Source organism: Magnusiomyces paraingens, assembly GCF_902498895.1.
Source record: "Magnusiomyces paraingens strain CBS 517.90 genome assembly, contig: contig3, whole genome shotgun sequence".
NCBI lineage: Eukaryota > Fungi > Ascomycota > Dipodascomycetes > Dipodascales > Dipodascaceae > Magnusiomyces > Magnusiomyces paraingens.
In genome coordinates, this window is record NW_022474069.1 from 1,237,684 (window position 1) to 1,263,147 (window position 25,464).

Sequence of the window (25,464 nt, forward strand, 5' to 3'; positions counted from 1 at the left end):
CCATTAAACATAAAGATTGGATCCCAATCTTTACAGAAACTGGAAAAGAAAAAAATAAATGCAGAGCAATTACTTATATTAGGTCTAACTCTGACTTACGAGCATTAACTACTAAAATTGAAAAGTTTACAAATCGAGATATGGTTACCATTTTGGTTAAAGACATTACAATTGTCAATGTCTATAATCAACCGAAACCATCCAAGAAATACCCTGAGCCACCGGTTTTTGAGTTTCTCAAACGGGAGATCAAGGAACAATACTCAAAGATTGTCATTGCAGGTGATTATAACTTACATCACAAGGAATGGGAGTCAAGGGCAGGTCCGAATACGGAAGCAGATGAAGTTGTTGAGTGGCTACATGAAAATGATATGATGTTAATTACTCCAAGAAATCAAAAACATACAACAATAGAACCAATATTGATTTGGTTTATGGCTCAGTGGACTTACTTCATAGAATTTCATTTAGTGGAGTGGATGAAAATACACTAAGTGATCACTCAATTGTGGAGTGGGACATCTATATGTCTCAGAGTAAAACGGGGATGAAGTTTTTACTTCGGTGAAGAGATTGAATATTAAGAATGCAGATTGGGAAAAGTTTGACAAGGAGCTTTCTTCTGCCATTAAAGATTTTAATGTGCATAACAAAACTCTAAAATCAACTGACCAAATTGATGACCAAGCTAAAGTTCTTGAGGAGGTTGTAAAAAGAGCAATGGCAAAGTCGATGAAGGAAGTTAAGGTGATGAAAAAGTCCAAACGTTATTGGAATCAAGAATTAAGGAGAAGTTAGAAAAAGCGCTAGAAGCTAAAAGGGAAGCCCGTCAAAGGCAACCTTCTTTGGCTTTGAAACGACAAAAAATTGAAGAGGCGAAAAAAGCTAGAAAAATTTTTGACCACAGTTTGCGTGAAGCAAGTACTGAGCAATGGAATAAATATTTGTCTAGTTTAGAAGGAAATGACATTTGGAAGATTTTGAAGTATATTAATCCAAAAAGCAATGATACCATTATACCACAAATTAGAAAAGAAGATGGAACTCTCACTACTACTGTTGACGAAAAAAGACATGAAATATGGAAGGCACTTCTACCTGAAATTGATCATGGTCTTGATAGAGAGTTTGAAATTGATGACGATTCTCGATGGCCAAAATTAGAGTTTGATGAAGTTGACTCTGCATTGGCTGATACCCCAAATGATAAAGCTCCAGGAGACGATGGAATTACTGGCAAAGTTTTAAAGATGGCATGGCTGAATAAAGACTTTAAGGAAAGGTTTTCAAGCTTCTCCAAGCTTGTGTGAAGTTTGGATACCACCCAAAAGTCTGGAGACATGGCATTATTGTTGTTATACCTAAACCTAAGAAACCTGACTATTCAAAGCCAAGAGCATACCGACCAATTTCCTTACTTAAGATTCCATCTAAAGTACTGGAAAAAATTATACAAAAAGAATGACCAAGCTTACAACACACTTACTTCCACCAGAGCAATATGGGGAAGACAAGGTTATTGTGCTACTGATGCTGTTTTGGAACTTGTCCAAAGAATTGTAACTAGTAAGGAAAAAAATTTCAGCTATGCTCATTGATATTCAAGGAGCTTTTGATAATGTTAACAGAAATATATTGGCACACACAATGGAGGATATGAAACTACCCAAAGCACTTATAAACTGGACGTACCAATTTGTAAGTGAAAGAGAAGCTAGTATGCTCATGGACCGAAGAAAAGGATCAGTACAAAAATTAGTACTGGAATTCCGCAAGGCTCACCTATTTCACCACTACTTTTTTGATATATTCCACACCAATGTATCATGCCATTAAAGAATGGGGTGGAACTCCTTTTGGCTTTATTTATTGATGATGTGACTATTACCGTTGAAGGTAAAATTGAAGAAAATACCAAAAGCTTAAGCAACATATTAGAAAAATGTTGTAATTGGGCTAAATCAAGAATGACCAAAATTGATTTGGGTGACAAATTGGGTTTTATTCATTTTACAAAAATGTGAAACCTAAAGATGAGAAAGTGCAACTTACTTTACCTAATGGAGAACTTCGTGAACCCCAGAAGGAAGTTAAATTGCTTGGAATTACTTTGAACAATCTGCTTGATTTTAAATCTCATATTTTGAATAAAATCAATAAAGCAAGAAAAGCTGTTGGTGCTATTTGGCATCTTGGTGGCGTGCAAAAGGTATGCGAGGGTCTGCAGTCAGATCACTGTATATTGCTTGCGTGAGACCAATTGTCGAATATGGCTTAGAAATTTGGCATCACAAAATTTTGAAAGGAGAAATCCACAAGTTGGAAGTAATGCAGAATATGGCTTTAAGAAGAATTGTTGGTGCTTATCGCACAACTCCTATTGCGGTACTACAAAAGGAAGCTGGTATTATGCCATATAGTATTAGGCTAAAATTTATGGTGGCACGAAAAGCTATTCGTTTACACCTAAATATTAGCAAAACTAATCCTATTAATGGTCATTTGTTAACATTGATTGAGAAATCTCCAATTGCAAAGCTAACCACGCTTTACATGTTGGCGAAAGATGATAGAGACTATATGATTAAAATAGATGAAAAACGAAAATGCAAGAGGGTTGAACCTCTTACACTGAAACAACAACAAAATCAGACGATTGGAATTTTGAAAAAACAAGCAATGGAAGAATGGCAAGAAATGTATTGGAACAGCAGTAAGGATCTGTGGTATCATAATATCACAGTGGAGTCGAAATGTACTGATAATCTTTCCAAAATGGTTACGGGAGTGATCATGAAGAAAGATAGTCGAAGGATCTTGAGTAATATTACTCAATTTCGCACAGGCCATGGCAACTTTGGCGCATGGTTTTAAAAAGTTTGGAATTGAAAAGGATAGTTACAACTGCAAATGTGGAGAGCTGGAAACAGTTCATCACATTTTAGTTGAGTGTCCTTTGCTTGAAGAGGAAAGAAAAGGACTGAAACGGATATCTCCAGAGATGGACATGTCGACTCTCTTAAACAGTTTAACTGGCTTACAAGAGATTGTAAGCTTTATCTCTGCTTGGAGGGATTAAGAAATACAATTACAGCGTTGATGAAGACAAGTGGAGATAGGTTGGGAAGGTTTGGTTATTTTAACCCCCTGTTCCTCGTAAGCTGGCATCAGGACTTATTTTCGGGCTGTTGGAGATGCAATGTTGAAGCCAAAATTAAAAGTTTATTATCAAAATGAAAAAATATATAGTATGGACAAGAAGGATAGCGCAGATGCTGATGTTATATAATTCTATAACCCTTGAATAAAAACAAACAAACAAACAAACGATTTATAAACCACCACAGTCTTCATATTTTAAAAAGAAAAAAAAATTAAACATATCACAGTTTTGTTTTTACCTTATTCATTAAACTGGCTTCTTTTAAAGAATTAATTTCAAAAGTATAGTAAATTATATGTATTAAAAATTTCTCGCAAGTTATCGGTTTCAAGTAACAGAATTTTGTCATCATTTATTGGTTCTGGTAGTATATTGGTAATTGTATCTTTTTATATTACGTTAAAGCTGAATTTTGTACTAACTTTGATTTTAGTTCACAAAATCTTTAACAAAAACATTAAAGTATTGGATACCATGGTTAATAAATTTGGTAAGATAGTTTCGTTATTTTCATTTTCTAGAGTTCTTTTTGTGACTTATGAAGTATATTTCTTGTGAGTAGATGAGGTTTGTTTCTTATATACTTGAAAGATTTGTTACCGATATACTTTTGAGTTGACTTCTTGTTTTTGTTTTTTCATTTGTACTGTTTCAGTTTAGGAGTTCTTTTGCTTCTATGAATATCTGGTGTTTTTAAGTGAATATAGTTTTTATATATTTCTTGACTTGTTCAAGGATATCCAAGGATATACCAAGAACACCCTGTTTTTCCTAATCAATTATTCCTCTTTTAATATCTTAACTTCTATTTGGAATCCTGAATACCATTATACTGTGAGGGGTTCAAAGTCGTGGGGGGGATCAAAATAAGCAAGAATATATTTTACTCGGAAATATTAATCCGTGCAAACTTTTAGCAAGAAGGACTTCTAGAAAGCGGGGGTAATTTATTGGGTATCTTAAAGATGATCATAAACTTCAAAATAATCTTATAAATATAACTGGACGTAAGGATGATGAGGTATGAGTAAGTGGCGGATGTTTGAGCGAGAAACGTTTTGAATGACTTATGGTGGTGATGTGTGAAATTAAAAACTTGAGCCGCACACACCGGAACATTTTGAAGATTTTTTTGAAGGTTTTTTTAGGTGTGAGATTTGAGAGCAAGCGGCGGGGTCAAAGTGGAACTGCAAGCGGTCAGCCCAACTCGTTCCTATCAAGCGATAAACCAGCCGGGTAACTTCTAGCCCAACACTGTTGCTACTGTTGCTACTGCTGCTACTGCTGCTACTGCTGCTGTTAAAATAGCGCTAGCCATCAATCACATCTTGCTGGGATTCTAGGAGGTGACATTTTCCATATTTTAAGCCATAATAGCCGACACATGCCTGAGGTTCTTGGTGTTTTTTTTTTTTTTTGAAATATTATAAAAGTCTTGTAAATCCCTTACTTTTCTAGCTTTTTACCTACTTTTCCTTTTTTTAATTCGTTCATCAAGGGTTGGTAATTGAGTCTCGGTATTTAGTATATCCTATTTTCAGATTATCTCCCCACATAAAAATAAACCAATCACCAATCTTTACTCTTACAACCACTCACCTACAACACTACCACCACTTCCAATCTCCAAAAACACACAATGTCCGATACTGAAGGAAAGACCATCACATGCAAGGCTGCCATTGCTTGGGAGGCAGGAAAGCCTTTGACTGTTGAAGACGTCGAGGTTCTTCCTCCTCGTGCCCACGAGGTCCGCATTAAGATCGTCTCTACTGGTGTCTGCCACACCGACGCCTACACCCTCTCCGGCAAGGACCCCGAGGGTGCTTTCCCCGTTATTCTTGGACACGAGGGTGCCGGTATCGTCGAGAGCATCGGTGAGGGCGTTACCAATGTTAAGAAGGGTGATCATGTCATTGCTCTGTACACTGCTGAGTGCCGTGAGTGCAAGTTCTGCAAATCTGGCAAGACCAATCTCTGTGGTGCTGTCCGCGCCACCCAAGGCAAGGGTGTTATGCCCGATGGTACTTCCCGCTTCCGTGCCCGTGGCCAGGATATTCTCCACTTTATGGGCTGCTCCACCTTCTCCGAGTACACTGTCGTTGCCGATGTCTCCGTTGTCGCAGTCAACGAGACTGCACCCTTTGACCGCATCTGCTTGCTTGGCTGTGGTATTACTACCGGTTATGGCGCTGCCACCATTACTGCCAATATTCAGGAGGGCGATAACGTTGCTGTATTTGGTGCTGGCTGTGTTGGTTTGTCAGTGGTGCAGGGCGCCGCTGCCCGCAAGGCTGGTTCAATTTACGTCATTGACATTGACGACAAGAAGGAAGAGTGGGCCAAGAATTTTGGTGCCACTCACTTTATCAACCCTACAAAAGTCAACAGACCAATCCAGGAAGAGCTGGTCGACGTTACTGATGGCGGCCTTGATTACACCTTTGATTGCACAGGTAATGTTAATGTGATGCGTTCCGCTCTCGAGGCTTGTCACAAGGGTTGGGGTACTTCCATCATTATCGGTGTTGCTGCCGCTGGCGAAGTTATCCAAACCAGACCATTCCAACTTGTCACCGGAAGAGTCTGGAAGGGATGTGCCTTCGGTGGTGTCAAGGGTAGAACTCAGCTTCCTGGAATTGTTGAGGACTATTTGGCTGGCAAGATTAAGGTTGACGAGTTCATCACCCACAGACATGACATCAATGGCATCAACCAGGCTTTTGATGATATGCACTCCGGTACCTGCATTCGCGCTGTCATCAACTATTAGGTTTCTTATTTATGATTGTATATTAATTGTGAAATGGCGTTTTATTATTATTTTAACTTACATACTTGTTTCTTTTCTTTCAATCTTAAGCCCTCTTGGTCACTTTAAGCTCTCCAGTATTGAGCCAAACTGTGGAGTCGGTCAATCACAATGGGTAAAAATGCGTTGACACTATCGTTGATAAGATTTTGGAAATGCATAATTGCTTCTTCTTCTGTCATATCTAAACAAAATTTCTCCATGACCTTTAGCACCGCTGCATTATCACGTTCAACCATAATGTCCGGAATAGTTGAGTGAGACATGAGCGCGAAAAGATTGAGAATAAGATTTGCTGATTTGCGTAGCGTTGTGTAAGCTGTAAAACACAGTGACCGGAACCGACTATAATTCTCAGAATTGATTCCACCCATGCCGTCAATGATTTGGATCGGCAGCTTCATCAGAGGTGGGAAAGGCTTCGGATCATGACCAAGAATGTACCCAAAGTCGGCATGGAAAAAGTGACCGTCGGGGCAAATCAACAGGTTGTCCAAGTGCCGGTCACCCACACCCAGAATATATGTAATGACACAGTACCCAGCACAAGAGCGCACATAAGTATCCATGCACTCGTCTGTTACTCCAAGGGCTGTTGTAGAATCAGGATTATGATCCCGGAGGTACCCAAGAATGCCTCCATTGTAGTCTGCAAGTACATTATCAAGTGTCTTATTGACAACAAATTGCAACGCACCATCTCGAGGACCTGTTGCTAGAATCCGGTAAGGAGTAAGTTTTAGATCCAGATTCTCGTTGCGCAGAAGCTGGTCCATAAGAGTAATAATCTGAATAACAAGTTGATCTTGTCGCAGATCATCGCCAGTCTTGAACATAATGGAGTAAGTGCCAAAGCTTTCCTCGGGGATTTTATCAAGGCCATGGGTTTGTTCGCTATATCGGGAATTTCGCAAAGACTCCGTAGTGTCTTCAAGCGTGGCAATTGAGGAAGATGTTGACGTTATTCTTAGAGTTGCAACTGAAGAAGAAGTACTATGTGGAGCTGTTGGCTCAGAATTATGATGACGGTTATGATGATTGCGGCGATGCTGTTGTTGATGGAGCTCCAAAGCTAAAGAAGACGGAATAGTCTTCAGTGTAATTTTAAGCGGAGATAAACTACTCTTGAAGACAGTGCAGTCTTCTGGTACACATCCAACAATGGTTACTGAAGGATCGAGAGGAAGAGGGATTGGGTCAAATCGTAAAAGCCCATTCTTAGAGTCAGAAAGATACTGGTGAAGCTTTTCAATCTTTTTAGGTCGTGGATCCTTAGCCATTTTAATTTCTGTTGCAACTTTTAAAAGCCGATCAATAAACTTAATCTGGCGCTCCAAAGTTCTAAGCATAGACGGATGAGCTGGAGGAGCAGGTGTTGGAGTTTGCCCAGACTGAGAGATATCAATATCATCTGTCGCAGCAGCTTCCTCTTCATCTTCTTGGTTTTTAAGTGCAGCTTGAAAGTGTTTAAGGACATACATGAATATTGAAGGTGCTCCCTTTTCTTGAGACTCAACTGTGACATACCAAAAAAAGTAATTTCCAAGAATAGGGTTTTTAACTGCTCTGTTAATAAGAAACTTTGCAAGAGACGACTTTTTGCGAATCGGATTGAATGAAGATGAAGATGGGGATGATGAATTTAAAGAGGTGGCACTGAGAGTTCTAGAAGGCTTTTCAAACCTAAGTGCTTGAACAAGCTGTAGTAAATACAATTCTAATTCATGATCGCTGGCTTGACGTAATCTATTCACTGCATATGCGCGAACTGCAGGATGATGAAAATTGGGACCGAGAAGTTCAAGAGCGTCGTCAACATCAATTTGGGTCCAACGGGGAAGAAGATCAATAGCCTGCTTGACTTCGAGTGGGTCCTCCCATGTGATTGTTTTGAGAAATTTTGTCAAAGCTTGTTTGTGGCGCGTCAAATAGTAGCGGAACTTCCAAAGTTTGTCCTTTTCTTCATTTGTAAGTTCATGGACGGGCGAATAACTAATGATTTTGTTAATATCATCACGGATTTTAGCACTGGGTTTGAGATCCTTGTCAAAAGGACCTGCTTCTTTACCGCGGTTAAGGCGCCTGTGTTTTCGTTCGATTTGGTTTTCTCTAAATTGCTCGGGGTCAACAATCACTTGCATAAGGTTTTCAGGCGAAGGGAAGTCATTGTAAACGCTGTTATTTGTATCTCCATTTCGATAAACACCGCCATTATTGTAGTGAGTAGAAGATCCATTGGCATAAGAGCTTTCACTACCATCTAAAGTATTGCCTTGTAAAGGAAGAAGAGGCGGTGGAGGGTATAAATAATCGGAAAAAGCAATAGGAACATCAAACTGGGTAAACTCAATAAAAAGAAACTGTCCGCCAATTTCCTTAGACATTTCGCTGTTCATTTGATCTATTTTACGAGAAACAAGTCTGTCTAACCATTTTACTTCTGGTATTTTATGAGTGCTAAGTTGTTTGACGCGCTAAGCTTGTTAGATTGAAATTTTGATAATAGAACACCATAAACTTACTGTATCAATCCTCTGTATTTCACTCGTAGGGATCACCGTTGAAGGTGTAGAGCTGTTGCTCAAGCCATCGGCAGGTTGGTCAAGCCATACTTTCAGTCTTTGGCGTCCTCTTTTTAACGAACTGCAATCGAAAATAATAGTGTTAGAAGAAAGAAATCAGTAGTCATTTATACAAGTTGCCACCAAGGTTCACAAGATACTTACCAGTCGGTTTCATCAAAAAGCTTTATGGTTGTTCCGCCATAAGGAATAAGCTGTTGGTCACCTGCAAGGTCCCATATTGTAATTGCCAGCTGTGAAGAAAACATAAGCTCCGAGTACCTTATCGGTAGTGTGAGCCACTCGTCCCATCTAAATAGTTAGATTGCTAGAGAAAACACACGAAATAGAGAATCTCTATTCTCATCAAGTCAAAAAAAAAAAAAAAAAAAAACTTACTTTCTAGTCAGTTTAAATTCTTTGTGACGTGTGGCAACAGGATTTGTAAGAGGCTTGCTATCAGCAAACAACTGGACCGTGACCATAAGATCCGAGTAGGGACTTTAACGCTGAAGTTAGTGATGAAGATCCAAAGCTATAAAAAAAAAAAAAAAAAGAGAGAGAGAGAGAAGTTACGCACTCTGTGTTTGAAAGCGTAAGAGCCTTTTCTGGGTCACGGATCAGCTCGGAAGCCTTTTTCGTCGGCTTGGTGCCCTCGAGCGATTCACTAATAATAGGTGTGTTAAAGACATGTTAAGGAAATAAAAAAAAAATAGCTTGTAAAATAACATACATTTTTACCCGGAAAGGTAGTTTTATGTCGCGAAGATGGCAAAAAGTAATAGTGGTGCCATCCATTGGAATCGTCTATGATGAGCAGTTGAACAAAAGTAGCGACACGTAGGGCAATTGTCAAAATTCTAGAGAGCTTTTTTTTTTAAAAAAAAAAATGTGAGTTAGTACAAAAATGTACAGTTATAAACATAAACTTTTTCTGAGGAGAGGTGGTTTTGAGGGAGGGAGTGGGGGGAGAGGAGCTTATGCAAGTTAAATTTAAAGCACACAATTTGTTGCAACATACCTTCATTTGAATGATTTTGGGAAAACCGAAGGCAAAGATAACGGTTTTTTTAACCATCTTGAAATGAAGTTGCGAATTTTTTTCAATATATATATAGATTTAAATAAAAAGCCTTTAATATTGTTGAATATATTGGAGAGACAACAACCAACAATCACCTAGGCACATGTGTACCATACGGCCTTACGTCTGTAGATGACAAATTGATCTAGAATTTGACCATTCCCCGTTGCTTTTATTCCCCTTTCCCCTAACGCAAGATTCTCAACCTCAGAAAAAAAAACTCCCAAAGTTAATACATTATTTGAATATGAAAATCAAGAAATAGATAATATAAACAGTCAATATATATTTTATGCCAACTATTTACAATTATTTCTTATTTTCCTTCAGGTATTCGACAAATTCATCTATGACAGAGGGCCACGAAGCCTCGAGGTCGTAGTTTTCAAGGTCAGGGTCATTTGGAATATAGTTTGCAAACTCAAGAATCATATTCCACGTATCCTTCGAAATACTCTTCTTATATACGTTAAGAATGAACTCGTTCCATTCAGTAAGCTTTTGGAAACGACCGGTAAGTAGCAGCTCCCAGTATGCAATGGCAGACTCGGTTGGCAGACTGCGGGTATTGGGCGGCAAAATATACGTGTAAGTGAAGCGATACACATTCTTAAAGTATGCAGGATTATTTTGCATCTGCTCCTTCATGTGTTCGACAGCGACCTTCATTTCAGAAATTGAGGTGGCACTGAGCATAAGGTGATTAGCATCAACGAGTGACAATTGTAATCATAAACAAAACCAATAAACTTACCTTAGAGACAGCCAGCCAAAGATAAAACCGAGCTTAGAAAATTCACCTTCGGCTTCAGCATTAAGAGTCATGGCGATAGCCAAAACAACTGAGTCAGAGAGCTCAAGACCAAGGTCTGTGATAAATTGGACAGTACCATCAATTCCAATGATGTCACCTCCTTCGGGATCTATTTAAAAAGGTTAGCCCAAAAAATCCAGACAAAAACCCTTTTCAAAATACCTCTATAATTGTTGAAGATATTTTCCAGCATGACTGCTTCGCGTCGCTTGGGAATACGGTCCCATTCTAATCGAAGAGTACGGTCCAGATTGTAGTCGTGCTTGTTGAGAATGCTAATAGCATCGTGCCTGGTAACACTGGCAATGCTTATAAGGCCTTGAACGGCCGTTAGCTGTTTGTCATTCTGCAAGAAGAGATCAATATGACGAGGTTAGGAAATCCAGGAATCAGCCTTTTTGTTGTAATCAAGTAGTTGTGCGCGTGCGATAAAAGCTTACCATTGTGATGTGTATATTTGTGTATTATTGTGCGGTGTGGTAAACAAAAAATTAAAAAGTAAACCAAGCTTGTGTATTTAGTTGCAGTTTAACACTGGTTTAACGGGAGAAGGGGATTTTAGAATTTTTTGTTTTTTGTTTTTTGTTTTTTGTTTTAGAGAATCTTGTACAGTCTACTTTAGAGAGTTATTAGCATCCATCAATAACAAACTACAGGAAAAAAAAACTTGTTAAATAAAATGAAAAAAAATAATAGTGCGATTTATTTATAAATAAAGAATTATAATTTGAAAGATCTTTTTAATATGATTGTCTTTTTAAATTGCCTAACTTTTTTTTTTTTTTTTTTTTTTTTTTGATAATGGTGGTTTGACCTTTTTTTTTTAATCAGTATACTAATTGTTGCTCAAGCCACGTGACCTGCATAATGAAAAGAAATTTCTAAATGAATGAGGCAAAGCGATGATGGAGGGATTTGAGTAGATTGGACATGCCATGAGAGTAGTAAATTAAGGAAATTTATTTTAGAATAGTCGTCATAAAGTGTCTAGTTAGTTATATACTGGTTTTGGGGATACCAAACCAAACCTGGAAGCTCATGAATTTTTGCTCTCGACCCAGGTATCGAGAAAACCTCTAATTTTCCGCAAAAGCTCGATTTTGATATCGTCAGGTATCATATCTTAAAGTGATTTATATGTTAGAATAAAACCACTTTACTCTTTATTTATATATTAAAAAAAAACATACCAAGGGCTTGTGTCTCGAGCGACTCGGCCACAGTCTCAAAGCTGGGCTTTTCTTGAGTGCTGAGTTTGTCTAGTGCCAGGACGTTGATTTCATCAAACCAACCGGCCTCCAAAAGTTTTTCTCTCAAAAAAGATTTCATTCTAAGGAATAAGAAGGTTCATATATAAATGCGTGTGTATATACCAAACACATTATATATAAGGGAATAAATATGGTTATGTTTTTGATTTAAGCGTTAACAAATGTTTAAAAAGAATCAAAAAAATAAAAAATAAAAAATAAAATAAAGGTATGTGGTAGCCGCGGGGTATTTCCTAATATGGAAACTTGTATGTGTATTGTTCTTTTCCCATTTTATTTTTTTTTATTTTCATTTCATTTTGATTTTAAAATCATTATCTCACCTCTCATATTCACCAGTTTCTAGCAGCTTGTCGTGGACCTTAACCTTGATGACATCTGCAGAATTTTCGTTTTTTGGTCGTGCTGTGCTCATTTTGTAGTTATTTTTTTTTATTACGGTTCCAAGCTTGATAGATATTCAGCTTAAGACAAGGAAAGAAATCAAAATCAAAACCAAAAATTTAAAATTTAAAACTTTTTAAAAAAAATTTGAAATAGTTTAAAAAAAAATTTTTTTTTCACAATTATGGAGAATCTTTTTTCCCCAATAAACTCTCGTATGTGTGTGTGAAGGTAGTTTGTGAAGGATGTTTAGTGTAGGAAAAAAAAAAAAAAAAAAAAAAAAAAAGGTGGCCATAGTTCCTGGAAGAAAAGCCGCCGCGGGCAGTTGGCTAACCATAAACGTGCTCTAACCAAAAAAAGAAATGCCACAAAGAAAATCATAAGCATGGCTTGAGGTAGAAAATAAGTCCACGTTAACCCTCCCCCGATCATTTTACACTATCATCTTTCATTCAACTATTCATTTCATATTAAAAACTCATATAAAATTCCATTAAAAATGCCTCCAAAGATCAACTTTAGCAAAGCTGCTATCACTAAAATTGAGCCATTGGTAAGTTTTGTTTTCTTCCAATACTAATTCGGAAAACTTCACATCTAACTCTTTTCCCAGACAAGTGAAGCTGCCCGCTGGGTTCAGGTACGTATATAAAGAATCACTATCATTACTTGTTTCTGAGTGATTAATTCTTTTTAGATTCAAAAGATTCACTTCAATGATGCCAGTGGCAAACGTATGTATTTTTATTTTCAATTATTATTCAATCATTTTTTTTTCTTTATTCAGTTGAACATTTGCCGATCCAGAACTAACCACTCATTTTAAAGCCCGTGACTGGGAATTTGCATCGCGAACAACCCGTGTTCCGGGAAGCGATTGCGATGGCGTTGGCATCCTTGCTGTACTAAAAAAACCATCTGGTCCCGAGCTTCTTCTTCAGAAACAGTTCCGACCACCTGTTGGCGGCGTGTGCATTGAAGTCCCTGCCGGATTGTTGGATCCTGGTGAGACACTTGAACAATGTGCCGTGCGCGAGTTGTTTGAGGAAACAGGATACATTGGCAAAGCCACACGTAGCAGTCCACTCATGTTTAGTGACCCAGGATTCTGCAACACTAATATGAAGCTTATCACGGTTGATATTGACTTGGATGATCCACGAAATCAAAACCCTCAGTCTAAGCCTGAAGAAGGCGAGTTCATTGAGACATTTACTGGTATGTGTGCGCCTTTATGTTGATTATATATATATATTTTTTTTCGCTAACTTTTGTATAGTTCCTCTAAAGGAATTTTCCGAGACTTTGCGCAAACTAGAGTCTGAGGGCTTTAAACTTGATGCAAGAGTTCAAAATGTTGCCGATGGCTTCGATTTGGCCCGTCAATACGGTCTCTTTTTAAACAAATAGATGTTCATATATAAGAATAGTATATTATAATTTCTAAAAGACCCCAAAAAAAAAAAACTATATAAAAACAATTAACCCCAATAAAAATAAACAAAATAAAAATCCCCAAATGTTTTTAGACTATTATAAGAGTCCTGATGCATTCTTATTATCATTATCATCATCATAACAATAATAAACTTTTTCTTCTCCTTTTTTTTTAGGAAGTTTGACTAGGAGGAAGATCTTCCAACTCAATATTCTCTCTATCTTGACGAGAACTTAAAGATGGATCTTCCGTAAGGATACCACCGGTGTCTCCACCGGCAGCAGCAGATAGCTAATTAAGAGAGATGTAATCTCTGCGATTTGAATGAGGGACCTTCTTGACATAGGGGAATTCATGGTGTGCAAACCAGTAATACAATCCTAAACCAAGAACGCCAAAAATGATAACAAAGGAAATAACCCAAAGTAAAGCTCCTAAAATACTGATATCACCATTGGGAGTGTATTGTTCTTCCATCATGCAAGTCTGGACTTGAGGAACGGTAGAACTGGTAATGTAGCAGTAGAGTTTTTTAACACAGTTCCAGTGGGTGCACTCTGGCACATACGGAGAACGGCGGTAAGAGTATTCAAGATAGAGCTTACGATAGTAAGCTGAATCGCGAATCTTATTGACAACATGGTGCCAGAAAGTGGCGTTGAGAGGAGCCTCCTTGGGCCATAAGCCTTCAGGGTCATAGGCATCACGTGAGGAGTACTCGTACTCCCACTTAAGCTTGATAGCCTCAGTGTCATTGGCGCTGGGGACTTCAGTGAAGGAGTCATTGAGACGAGTGTAGTAATGATGGATGTTAATAACTTGGAATGTCTTTGCATCAATTTCGTAGTAGCGCCACCCAGGGTTGAGGAACTTGTAAGGAGTGACGGACTCATCAAGGAAGGCAACGTTAAGGGCATTTTCCTCAGTTTTTTCGGTGGCGTTCTTTGCGTACATGACTGTGAACTCATCACGATGGGTATGACCGAAAAAGATACCAGCAACAACATGAGGAGAAAAGCGCTCCATGATTTGGTTAAAGACTTGGGTGGCAGGCGGGTGTGCCTCTGAGGTTTCTCCTCCCATCGGAACATGGGCCATGACCCAAGCACGCTGACCATTCTTTTCACAGTCAAGAAGTTGGTCACTGAGGAAGCGGAAGAGGCCGGATGGATCCGGGTCAGTATCCGTGCCCCAGTAGTTGTAGTAATTTTCTTTAAACCAAAGGTTGGCATTAAGAGAAATGACGCGCAAGCCGCGCTTGGTGGTCACTGCAAAGGCTGTATAGTGGTCCTTTACGTTGGCAGCTTCTTCCTCGGTCATCCAGTTACTGTCAGTCCACATTTCATAGGCCAAGTCGGTGTTCCAGGAAAAACGGTTAACAAAGCCAGATTTTTCCTGAGCAATTTGTGCATAAGGGTATGTATCGTGATTACCAAGGGTTACATACACGGGGATATTCATGTGTTTTTTCATAGAGCTGTAAACAAGCTTTTCGGTAGCAATGGCATTTTCCAGGGTGAGATACTGAGTATCATCATGGTCGACCATATCACCAGTAAAGATGGCAAACTCAAAGTTTTTGTCTTTATTAATTTCAGCCACGTTTTCGAGAGAGCTTTGTAAAAGTGAGTTGGGGGCGTCACACTGATAAGAACCGTATGCTTGAGCCGGCTGAAGAACAATATTATGCGAAGCCTCATTATATTTCCATTCATTGCAGCACATGGACTGAGTGCAGTTAGATTCAGTGCCAGTTTCGTAGTCGAGATCGACATGAAAGTCAGAGATGTGGACGACGTTGAAGGTTTCACCGGAGGCATCAGGTTGACGGGCATTCTTAGGCTTCTTTGGCCACCATGAAGACAGGTCAAAGTTCGGTGTTTCTGGCATGGGACAAGCTCCCTTGAGGAAATGGTTGCAAATGTACTTTCCGTCTAACGAGCGTGGTTTGATGAGAGTGAGGACATTTGTAATGTCGTCGCCAAAGGCACTTCCGTTGACAGTTGAAAGACCAAATTTGTAGTCACATCTTGCCTTTGCATGTTTAGATTTTTTATGTTTACGGCAGAATCGAGTCATGATTTCAGTCACGACACCGGCATCAGCCTTTTTAGCAAGCTCATGGCCCAGCTCTAAGGCCGAAACACACTTCTCGCATGAGTCTATTGATGATTTTTTCATAATTTTGTTGAGTTGTGAAATACTGGCTCTGATGAGTTCCTCATTTTCTTCTGAAAAGTTTGGAGTTTTGTCAGCTTGCTGCTGGGCTGTTACCAGGCTTAGCAGCAGTAATAGGACGACTGTGAATGTGGATTGTAGTTTGTAGATCATGATGATTTCGATTTTTTCTAACACATAAGGGTTTTTACCTTGAGTTGGTTATACAAATCAAAAAAAGAAATAAGATGGAGAAAGAAAAAAGTATCTATCTTAATAAAAAAAAAAAAAGAGCAAAGAAAAAAAATATATATATATAGTCAAAAAAAAAAAAAAAAGCAACATGAGAGGAAATGTTTTATATTTATACTAAAGTTATAAATATTCGCGGGAAATTTTTTTTTTTTATTTCTTTTTTATGAACCAAAATATTGTGTGGGCCCAAATGTTGAACCATGGCAGGCTCTGCGGCGCGCGGAATATCTGTTTGGGATTAAAAATTTTAATATATAAAATTTTAATATATATGTTGTTGTGTGTGATGATGTGTGGCTGGCTGACAGAGAGAGAGAGAGAAAGCACGCGCGTGCATGCGTGGATGGAAGCCGCCGGTGACAAAGAAGCTCTCAAAAAAACTCACAACCGTCGAAATAAAGACACTCATCTGAGCACGTGCGCCCAGTGTTGTTTTTCAAAACGACCTTGGAAATAACAAACCCCTGGAGTTCAGCTATGGTGATGATAATTTTTTTTATTTTTTTTTTTTAATAAATAAAAATATAATAATAATAATAATAATAATAATAATAATAATAATAATAATAATAATAATAATAATAATAATAATAATAATAATAATAATAATAATAATAATAATAATAATAATAATAATAATAATAATAATAATAATAATAGTAATAATATAAAAATAATATTATGCACTTAATATACTACTACCACCATCACATACAGCCCACGTTCCTAATACACGCGACTTCTCTGGTCTGAATCGCTTGTTTCATTGGCTGTGAAGGCTGCTCTTGCAATCAAATCTAGGAATGTGATTAACTGCCTAACTCCAACTTATAACAATACATTTAGGTTTGTGTCTTATATTATATTACCGCCTAGGCCTTTCTGCTTTTTCATGTAATCATCATAATCATCGTACTATCTGAAATCACAACTATTGAAACTATGCCAAAATTTTCCCGTTATAATGAAATGGTTTCTAATTACCTGGAAAGTTTTCTGGTCAAAGTTGCTGTCATCCGTCAACCATTTTTTTTTTTTTTTTTTTTTTTACATTGACCACTCAACTACTGCCACCATGGCACACGACCTCTATCCCTTTCAGGCGTGTCCATTGATATCTCACGACCTTGCGGCCTTATGTTCCCCATGTTTTTCTTTTTTTTAATGATCATTATTATTTCTATTATTATTATTTTTTAATCGTTCTCTACCTCAAAACCTTTTGCAATCGACGCTAAAAATCCTATTGTACCTCTTACCTACTGCCACAAACCCGCCGATTCTCATATGATACTAGGTGGAACAGATATATATTTATATTTATCTTTATCTTTATCTGTCATATCCAATTTCCTTACAATAGCTCTATTATTTGCTACGTTAATTTAGCAATCTTGTGGTTAATACGAAACCCTTTTGTGTGAAAATTTTTTTTGAAGAGAAATATGCTTAATTGCCCTTTTGCGTAACAACGGTGCCTGGTTTATGTGAGGCTTTCTAGATCCCCGCAATGGCCCGAAAAAGCGGGCATCGAGGAATTTGAAATTTTCTTGGAACAAAAAAAAAAAAAAAAAAAGGAAATAAAGAAATCAAGAATAAAGTCTAACATAAATGTTAAAACATTGAAAACTAACTGAAAGTTAAAAATGATTAAAAATGAATAAAAAAACTTTTAAAGTATTCAATTTATATGCAATTCATTTTCATTTGTACTCAACTTATCCAAGTTTGGTAACATCTATCGAATCTTACACGGTTTTTTATTATTATTTTTTTAAATAAAATATTCCTATTTGCATACAGAAATTTTTTTTATTTTATTTTATTTTATTTTATTTTATTTTGCTGTTGGTTTCCAATAACGGATATTTAGACTGAGCATCTCTTAATCCCCGATCTTTACCGAAAATGCTTTAGAGAAGTCTACGGCGAATATATTTGCATTGGCTGGTCTTTATTTTTCAGAAAAGAATTACAGCTGAAAAGCTTCATGTAAGTCGTTATTAGTTAAAAACAAGTAATTACTTGTTATAATAAGCAATAAACCAAGTTCATCCTTGTTGGAAATATTATATAAAATAATTCACGTGTTTTGCTTAGGAATTTTCAGTTTTTAGTGATAACTGAGAAATAAGTGATTTATTGCTTTTTGGCAACATTTATCAAAGCTCAGCAAATGAAAAATAACAAAAGAAGTCCTATCATTATCCGGGAACAAAATATATTAGAATCAAAAATGATTAAAAAGCAATCGGATATTTTTTTGTCGCAACAGATCGGAGTTCCAAATTTCTGTTTTCACACTAAAATTTCATTTATTGCAATTTGTCATTAAACTTTTGTAACAAATATATATTATGTAAAATTTACATAATTATAAAACCGTTAAGCAATCATTGTTGAAGAGCCACAAATACAGTATTTTTTTTTTTTTTTTTTTTTTTATCTTACCACCATACCTAAAGAAACATATCTCGTCATATCAAATTCCATCAATTATTGAACTTCATTTTTCAAATACCCCAGTCATTTTATACCATGAGATTAAACTTGTAGCTCTTATTTTTTTAATTTTTTAATTTTTTTTTAATTTTTTTTAAAGTCATTGCTATTCAATAAGTCTTATAGTTATGTTGAATAAATCAAATAGTATTAATATCAATTGATACCAATTAACATCTAATAACTATTTGTTACCTATAAAAACTAGCATTGTATTAAGAAAAAAACGTGGATAATCTTCTTCAAATTATTTAAGATTTAACTGCATTAATTATATAATACAATATTGATCAAACTTATTGCAAAAAGGAAGGATTAATAAATATACTATTCAGAAGACATATTTGAATATTTTATATCCAAAATTCGTATGAAAACATCATTGTAACAAAAATCAAATGACTATATGACAAAATCTTTAAGTCTACTATGTTCTATCTTCTCATTTTTTAAAAAAAATTGTTTATAATTACGTTTAGCAAAAAATTATTTTTTAACACGACTCTGCTAAAGAACATAATAAATCGTCCATTAATGGATATAGATTATGTTATCTATATTTAAAAAAGAGCTTTCTCAAACAAATTTATTTTTATTTTTAATTTTAATTAAAACGTTAGAACTTTTTTTCATTTTTGGCCCGCAAGCTTGCACGAAGACATTGAGCGTTACTAATACCATTAAAATTTCCAACTCATATATATTTCACATATATTTTTATAAATTGAACGAATTGATAGACCCTCATTCTTTTTTAAAAGCTGAACCTTAAATTATACGAATTAGATTAAACAACAGATTCGAAATAAAGTCATTTAAGTTTCAATTTATCTTTTTCTGGGATATGGAATAATATTGTTTTAAACATTTTCTTTTGTATTTCCATGTTTGTAAAACTGCATTCTACTGAACTTTAACCCATTAGTTAACTAAACAAATGTTTACTTTCCCAATCATGTTCAATAATAAAATTCAAAAAAAAACAGTGTATTAACCAAATTAAAAAAACATATACGAAAAGATCAGAACTTTACGGAAATTATTACAAGAGTGTTCTTTATTTGTCTCGTTAAAGTGTTTATATATAAACGGTACTTTTTAGAATAAGGTATTGACAAAAACAAAGCTGATCAATCAAACCACAAAATTGATATTGATGACTCTTTTCGTATTTGAAATATAATCAAAAATTCAACACTTACATAAAACATAATAATAAACTATACTCGATTATTCACTGCCTATCTGATTTTCTCATTCTCATAAATAAATATCACAAACCTCGCTCATTAAATGGGCTATTTACTCATGACTTTTTACCAATGATTTTTTGAGAGAAAAGTTAACTCTTCTCTCTATTGTTGTCAATGAGGGAGATGAAGGTGGTAACATTTTTCTCAAACAAAAAATAAATCTTCGAGTGGCATTGAATTTAAATTTTTTTTTATAGGAATTTCGGTTTTTGAGAAATTTGTTATCGGACTTTCGTTTTCTGAAAGATTCATAGTAGATAACAAATCTTGAGAAAAATTATATTTAAAATCCAACGTATTAGTGTTAGAATCATTTCCTGACACTGTTGGTGTCAAGCCGTTTGTTTCGAAAACATTTTCGTTAAGTTCATGATAATCATCAACACTTTCATCATCCATTATATGGGTATTAGATAACCTATTATCTATTTCAAAAGCATCATATTCTCTAAATAGACCCTCATAACCACTAGAGCCGTCATCAATAACTTCTGAAATAGGTAACAGATAGTCTTGGACATATGATAATTGATTTTGAATGTTTTCATTTAATTCTGTTTTTTTAGCCAGTTCATATTGATCATTAGTTTCGACACTTTGATTAAAAGTGCTTTTTGACTTCTCTTCAATCTGATGCAATTTGATATCACTACTATTGACTTCTAAGTTCAACTTCTTAATCTCAAGATTAATTTTTCCAGAATCTGTATTTAATTCCCAAAAGTTTCAGAGAGAAATTTCACATCAAATTGTTCTAGTCAGACAACCCGTCTAAAAACTGCAATAACGATTATTGCTCAAAGAATTCCAATTCCAATTTTAATTTTTATTGTTATAAATGGTATATTTTTCTTCAGTTACTCACCTAATACCTTTTTTGCCCATGTCTTTAGGCTCATCCCTTCGCGACCTTGAAACTCTCTGCATAAATGAAACTTGGTTCCACTAATAGCATACTCTTTAAGATTTTTAGTAATTATTGTCCATTTAGGCCATCGCTTGTTTTTCTCATAAAACTCCAAGTATATTTTTTTAATAATTAAATGTCGAAGTTTTGGTGATTTGGTTTTACAGCATCTTCCACAAGGCCGATATTGATAGCTTTTCGCTTCTTTTTCATTTTCAAACCATCCAAAGTTGTCTTTATTTCGAATCAATTCTTTGATATCTGTGTATTTTCCACAAGATGGTCTGCAGTAATACCCAGCAGTCTTATCACCAAAAAAAAACTTCCCATCATACTTAAAATTTTTTTCCTGGACTGCTTTGAAGTACTCCTCATTTTCATCAAAACCTCGACCTCGGGATTTTTGATCTTTTCTTGATAATTTGACCATAGTGTATGCTAAAAAATATGAAATGTAATTAAAGGGGTATTTTTATAAAAAAATATAGAGAAAAAATAAAAAAAAGGAGAGAAATGGGGTAGTAAATATATTTCCTCAATTTTTAAGTTCATACCAAAAAAGTTAAGTTTTACTAACTATAAGGTTAGCTTTTGAAATATGAGAACAACTATTACTAAAGTATCAATAATTTAACTTTTTAATTGGATACTATCAAATAATTTCATCTAAAAAAAATATATTAAATAAACGAATCAAACCTATAAAAATTTAAAGTGGAATAAAATAACAATATATAAAACATCAATTCATGAAAATGCACCATTGAACGGAAGACTTCTTTAAATGAGCATAAACGTACACCGGTTTCAACACTGCTTGAAGGAGGGTAGACACCTGATTGAAATGTTTCTGTCTCCGTTGACAAAGACGTCAACAAAGATTGGAATTATGATCCATTTACATCGCTAAGATATCTAGAAAAGCTGCAAATTTAAACAATGTTGATACCATACAGTAATATGTAAGAATTTCATTATAAACCACAAATAACTAAATTTACAAAAAAAAAAAAAATGGGGGTAAAAAAATCTCTCAAATAAATGATTAAAACTAGTGATAATATTTTGTAATTATAGGAGTTTTTGATTTCCAAGTTTTTCATTCATCAATTATTTATAAAGCAAAGCTTATAAATTCAATAAGTAAGTTAGTTATGGACTTTATTTGATGAGCATAATTTCTCAATTAATTTTTTTTCTTTAATATCTATTTCTAATTCAACCATTTTTCTTTTTGGTTGACTAATTCAAAGGTTAACCATTAACATTTCTTAGCCTCAATCTAAACCTTGAAAAAATTTAATATTAAATTCAATGAAGTTTTATTTATAATAACAAAAATATTGAAGGTAAACCAATTTAGTTGGAGTAATATGGTGATATTTAGATTGATACTCGATTTTGGGGAAATTAAAAATTGAGGTATTCCAAATTTTGTTTTATTTTGTTTGAAAAGATGTTTGTTACACAGGAATCTTGTCAATTATCACACTATAAACCATAGGTTTACTATTCAATTGCAATTATTAGTAGACTATTTATAACCTCATAGATAACCAATATTGATTAATTATCATTATATTTAATATCAATATGTTAATCATGAACTCCCTTATTCCCGTTTTTTGTTTTTCCATCCCTTTTTCAGTCCCAAAATTCATTAAAGTCTATTTATTTCTTTTCGGGAAATTATTATAAAGATTTTGAAGAACTTAGCAATGTCTAAATGCAGTGGAATTTTAATAATTTAATAGAATGACCCAAAAGTGCCTACGAAAAAAGTTCAATTCAAGCTTAATTGGCAAAAATCTCTACTTATTTTATTAACATAAAATTTTTGATATTTTTATGCATTTGAATTTTTAACTTTTATTTGGATTAAAAGGGTTATTTCATTTGAACCTTTTTCACGAGATAATACTTCCAAACTTAAATCATAAACCCTCATTTTTTGTTTTTAATTATTATTATTATTATTATTATTATTTTATTTTATTTTAATTAATTTTTTTTTTAATTTTTGATAGATAATAAGATATTGTAACATCTGTTGAAAGGTTGTAGTAGTCTTTTATAAGTTATGAACTCATTTCAGTTTACACTATACTTTGTGTTTTGCCTAAATTTCCTACTTCTTGGAGTAAATGGAACAATCTGTAGCAGTTTTTGATTAATTTATTTTAAATCTAATTATCATTGACTGCAAAAACTTGTCGCTTGAAAAAAAGCTGCTGAAGAACTTGACCAGTGGTAAACTTTACACCTTTTCAAGTATTTTGTAGGTACAGGTGTTTCAGGAGAATAATGAAATAAAGTTTGTTCTCTACCCAAACAAATGGTAATTGAATCATTATTGCATTTTAATAAAAAAAACACGTTTATTTTTGCTAAAATGAAAACAACTATAGTATATTTCATTTGATAATATCGAAATTGTTTAATTGGTATACAAAAAAAACTCCGACACGGGGAATCGAACCCCGATTTCCACGGTGAGAGCGTGAGGTGATAACCATTACACTATATCGGATCACATGATTAGAAATGTAAATAAATGTGTACTTTTAAATTTATTTTAAAAATAAAATGTATCAAGACAATTTAAAACTGCTTTGTAGTGAAGATAATTTGTGAAGATTTAGTTATTTTTAACTCCCTGTTCTTCGTAAGCTGGCATCAGGACTTTTTTTTCTGGCTGTTGGAGATGCAATGTTGAAGCCAGAATTTAAAGTTTATTATCAAAATGAAAAGATATATTATGAACAAGAAGAATAGCACAGATGCTGATGTTATATAATTCTATAACCCTTGAATAAAAACAAAACAAACAAACACTGATTTGTATTTAATTTTTGGTCTTTAATTTTTTTGAACAGACAACACTGACTTTAATTTTCGTTGCTTGGAGTGGAAGTTTGAAGTCAAATTAAAAGTTTATTGTGAAAACGAAAAGTTATGTATATAAGGAGATAAAAAAAAAGATTTTGTGTCTTCTTACTGGAAATAAGATGAAACAATTGTTCTAGCGAAATCAAAAGTTTATTGAAAAAAACAAGCTTCAGTTGAAAATTAAGAAGTTATAATTTCTTAATTTTTCAAATCATATGATTAACCTGTTTAAATTTTTTCAAAATATCATTCACATAATTCTTTAATTTATAAACCAATTGATTAAAAAGCTATTAAACAAATTGACCTAAATGTCAAAAGTAAAAGAAAAAAGGTTTTTATACAATAATAATTGATCACTGAGTATTAAGCATTCATGATTTAACTAGACAATTCAACGTGATATATAGGATAATTATCCTATCCTATCCTATCCTATTAACGCTTTCCAGATTATTGTTCATCTTCCTAAAGAATGGCTGTTTTTTTGGATGTATCAATTTTAATCCAGTACAAAATTTTTTAAATCCCAATTATGATATGAATACAATTAATTGAATCGAACTGATAATAGTATCTGATAAGACGAGAGTCTATTGTACTTCATTCGAACCTTAAAGCTTAGTTACATATTACCTAATGACATAGATGTCAAAAAAAACTGATGGGTTTTTGATCAAATTTCAAAATTTAGCGACTGCAGTACAGATAACAATAATATATGATTACATAATATTATGTTAAAAACACCTAATGCAAAACTTAGTTTCAAAAAATGGCTTGTTCACTTTGCTTGCAATATTTTTTAACATATATTAAAACATATATATGTTAATATATATACCATACATATCTTACTTTTGTTTAAAAAAAATAAAATTTTCATTATATTTTAAACTTTTTTTTGATACAGATATCCAATGACCTTAGAGAGCCCTGTTATTCAAACATTGCCAGATGACGGCCATGACGTTTACTATTTTGACGATACCGTACCTGAAAATCTAGCGCAGCCTATGGGTCTTGTCAATCCAAAAAATCCTCTAGCAGGACTGGAGCACATTGATGTGCTTGATCGGGATGTTGTAATTCTTTCACAAACAACCACACCCAAAATTTTTACGTGGGAAGAAACCCGCGATGTTGTGGAGCGAATGGATCTTAGCAAATTTACCCGACTTCCACATGATTTACGCAACTATTTACGATGGAAGTATTTTACAGATAAGGAATACTCTAGAATAGACGAAAAAACTGGAGAACGCATATCGGGAATTCTGATCTACATCCTGCGGGTCCGCTTAGAAGGTCGATGGGGATTTCAATTCCCCGTTTACCCAACAAATGAGGGCCGATCGTTATTTGAAAATGTGGCAAGTGATGCGTGCATTCTTGCCAACGATTTCCCTTACGCGCTTGATCCCAAAATTGTTCATGTGGTTGTTTGGCTACGCACACCTATTTCCACAGAACCTCTGGAATATGTACCAGATGTTGTCACCTACGACATCCCCACAACAAGACTTACTGAAAAATCCCAAAAACTCATTGAAAGATTCGTCAATGTAAATTTTGTAGAGGGATTGGACCTAACGCCGGACCGTGTCACCTGGTTTAAGAACTGGACTGGGTTACAAAGCATCCCGGCTCTGGAACATTTTCATGTAATGATTTACGATCCACCTTTGGAACAACTCAAAGAGTTGTATTCTACAGGTGGAAAACAAATTGACATCTATAATTTATAAATTTCTTTAATTAATTAGATTATACATAAAAAATTCTTTATTTTATTGAAATGAGTTTAGCTGGTAACTGGTATTTGGTTTGTCATCTTTATTTTTATTTTTATTTTTATTTTTATTTTTATCTTGATCTTTACTTTTACCCTTGTTTATTTTTTTCACTGTAATCACAATTTTCAAAGCAATGTTATTTGGAGTATCATCATCAAAGGTACCTACAAGTAAT

The 25,464-nt window shown here is 34.7% G+C and overlaps 8 protein-coding genes across 8 annotated transcripts; 4 read left to right on the top strand and 4 right to left on the bottom strand.

Moving 5' to 3' along the window:
* Window positions 1-140: 140 nt before the first annotated feature.
* Window positions 141-2,877, top strand: SAPINGB_P003682 (uncharacterized protein; the record flags this gene model as incomplete). Its single annotated transcript, XM_031998398.1, has 7 exons — window positions 141-324; window positions 596-731; window positions 1,034-1,285; window positions 1,394-1,562; window positions 1,632-1,701; window positions 2,037-2,212; window positions 2,338-2,877. The coding sequence occupies 7 exons, from the start codon at window positions 141-143 to the stop codon at window positions 2,875-2,877; spliced, it is 1,527 nt and encodes a 508-aa protein (XP_031854289.1).
* A 1,928-nt stretch (window positions 2,878-4,805) lies between these two features.
* SAPINGB_P003683 (uncharacterized protein) lies at window positions 4,806-5,939 on the top strand (the record flags this gene model as incomplete). Its single annotated transcript, XM_031998399.1, has 1 exon — window positions 4,806-5,939. The coding sequence occupies one exon, from the start codon at window positions 4,806-4,808 to the stop codon at window positions 5,937-5,939; it is 1,134 nt and encodes a 377-aa protein (XP_031854290.1).
* A 104-nt stretch (window positions 5,940-6,043) lies between these two features.
* Window positions 6,044-9,566, bottom strand: SAPINGB_P003684 (uncharacterized protein; the record flags this gene model as incomplete). Its single annotated transcript, XM_031998400.1, has 7 exons — window positions 6,044-8,452; window positions 8,501-8,621; window positions 8,705-8,851; window positions 8,939-9,040; window positions 9,120-9,206; window positions 9,273-9,346; window positions 9,561-9,566. The coding sequence occupies 7 exons, from the start codon at window positions 9,564-9,566 to the stop codon at window positions 6,044-6,046; spliced, it is 2,946 nt and encodes a 981-aa protein (XP_031854291.1).
* A 366-nt stretch (window positions 9,567-9,932) lies between these two features.
* On the bottom strand, window positions 9,933-10,880 carry SAPINGB_P003685 (uncharacterized protein; the record flags this gene model as incomplete). Its single annotated transcript, XM_031998401.1, has 4 exons — window positions 9,933-10,311; window positions 10,378-10,546; window positions 10,600-10,783; window positions 10,878-10,880. The coding sequence occupies 4 exons, from the start codon at window positions 10,878-10,880 to the stop codon at window positions 9,933-9,935; spliced, it is 735 nt and encodes a 244-aa protein (XP_031854292.1).
* A 593-nt stretch (window positions 10,881-11,473) lies between these two features.
* SAPINGB_P003686 (uncharacterized protein) lies at window positions 11,474-12,123 on the bottom strand (the record flags this gene model as incomplete). The annotated part of the gene is made up of 3 exons (XM_031998402.1): window positions 11,474-11,559; window positions 11,628-11,767; window positions 12,032-12,123. 3 exons carry the CDS (start codon window positions 12,121-12,123, stop codon window positions 11,474-11,476), a joined length of 318 nt encoding a protein of 105 aa, XP_031854293.1.
* A 468-nt stretch (window positions 12,124-12,591) lies between these two features.
* Window positions 12,592-13,502, top strand: SAPINGB_P003687 (uncharacterized protein; the record flags this gene model as incomplete). Its single annotated transcript, XM_031998403.1, has 5 exons — window positions 12,592-12,645; window positions 12,706-12,732; window positions 12,790-12,826; window positions 12,921-13,310; window positions 13,372-13,502. 5 exons carry the CDS (start codon window positions 12,592-12,594, stop codon window positions 13,500-13,502), a joined length of 639 nt encoding a protein of 212 aa, XP_031854294.1.
* Window positions 13,503-13,821: 319 nt separating this feature from the next.
* On the bottom strand, window positions 13,822-15,861 carry SAPINGB_P003688 (uncharacterized protein; the record flags this gene model as incomplete). Its single annotated transcript, XM_031998404.1, has 1 exon — window positions 13,822-15,861. One exon carries the CDS (start codon window positions 15,859-15,861, stop codon window positions 13,822-13,824), a length of 2,040 nt encoding a protein of 679 aa, XP_031854295.1.
* Window positions 15,862-24,413: 8,552 nt separating this feature from the next.
* On the top strand, window positions 24,414-25,241 carry SAPINGB_P003689 (uncharacterized protein; the record flags this gene model as incomplete). The annotated part of the gene is made up of 1 exon (XM_031998405.1): window positions 24,414-25,241. The coding sequence occupies one exon, from the start codon at window positions 24,414-24,416 to the stop codon at window positions 25,239-25,241; it is 828 nt and encodes a 275-aa protein (XP_031854296.1).
* Window positions 25,242-25,464: the final 223 nt, after the last annotated feature.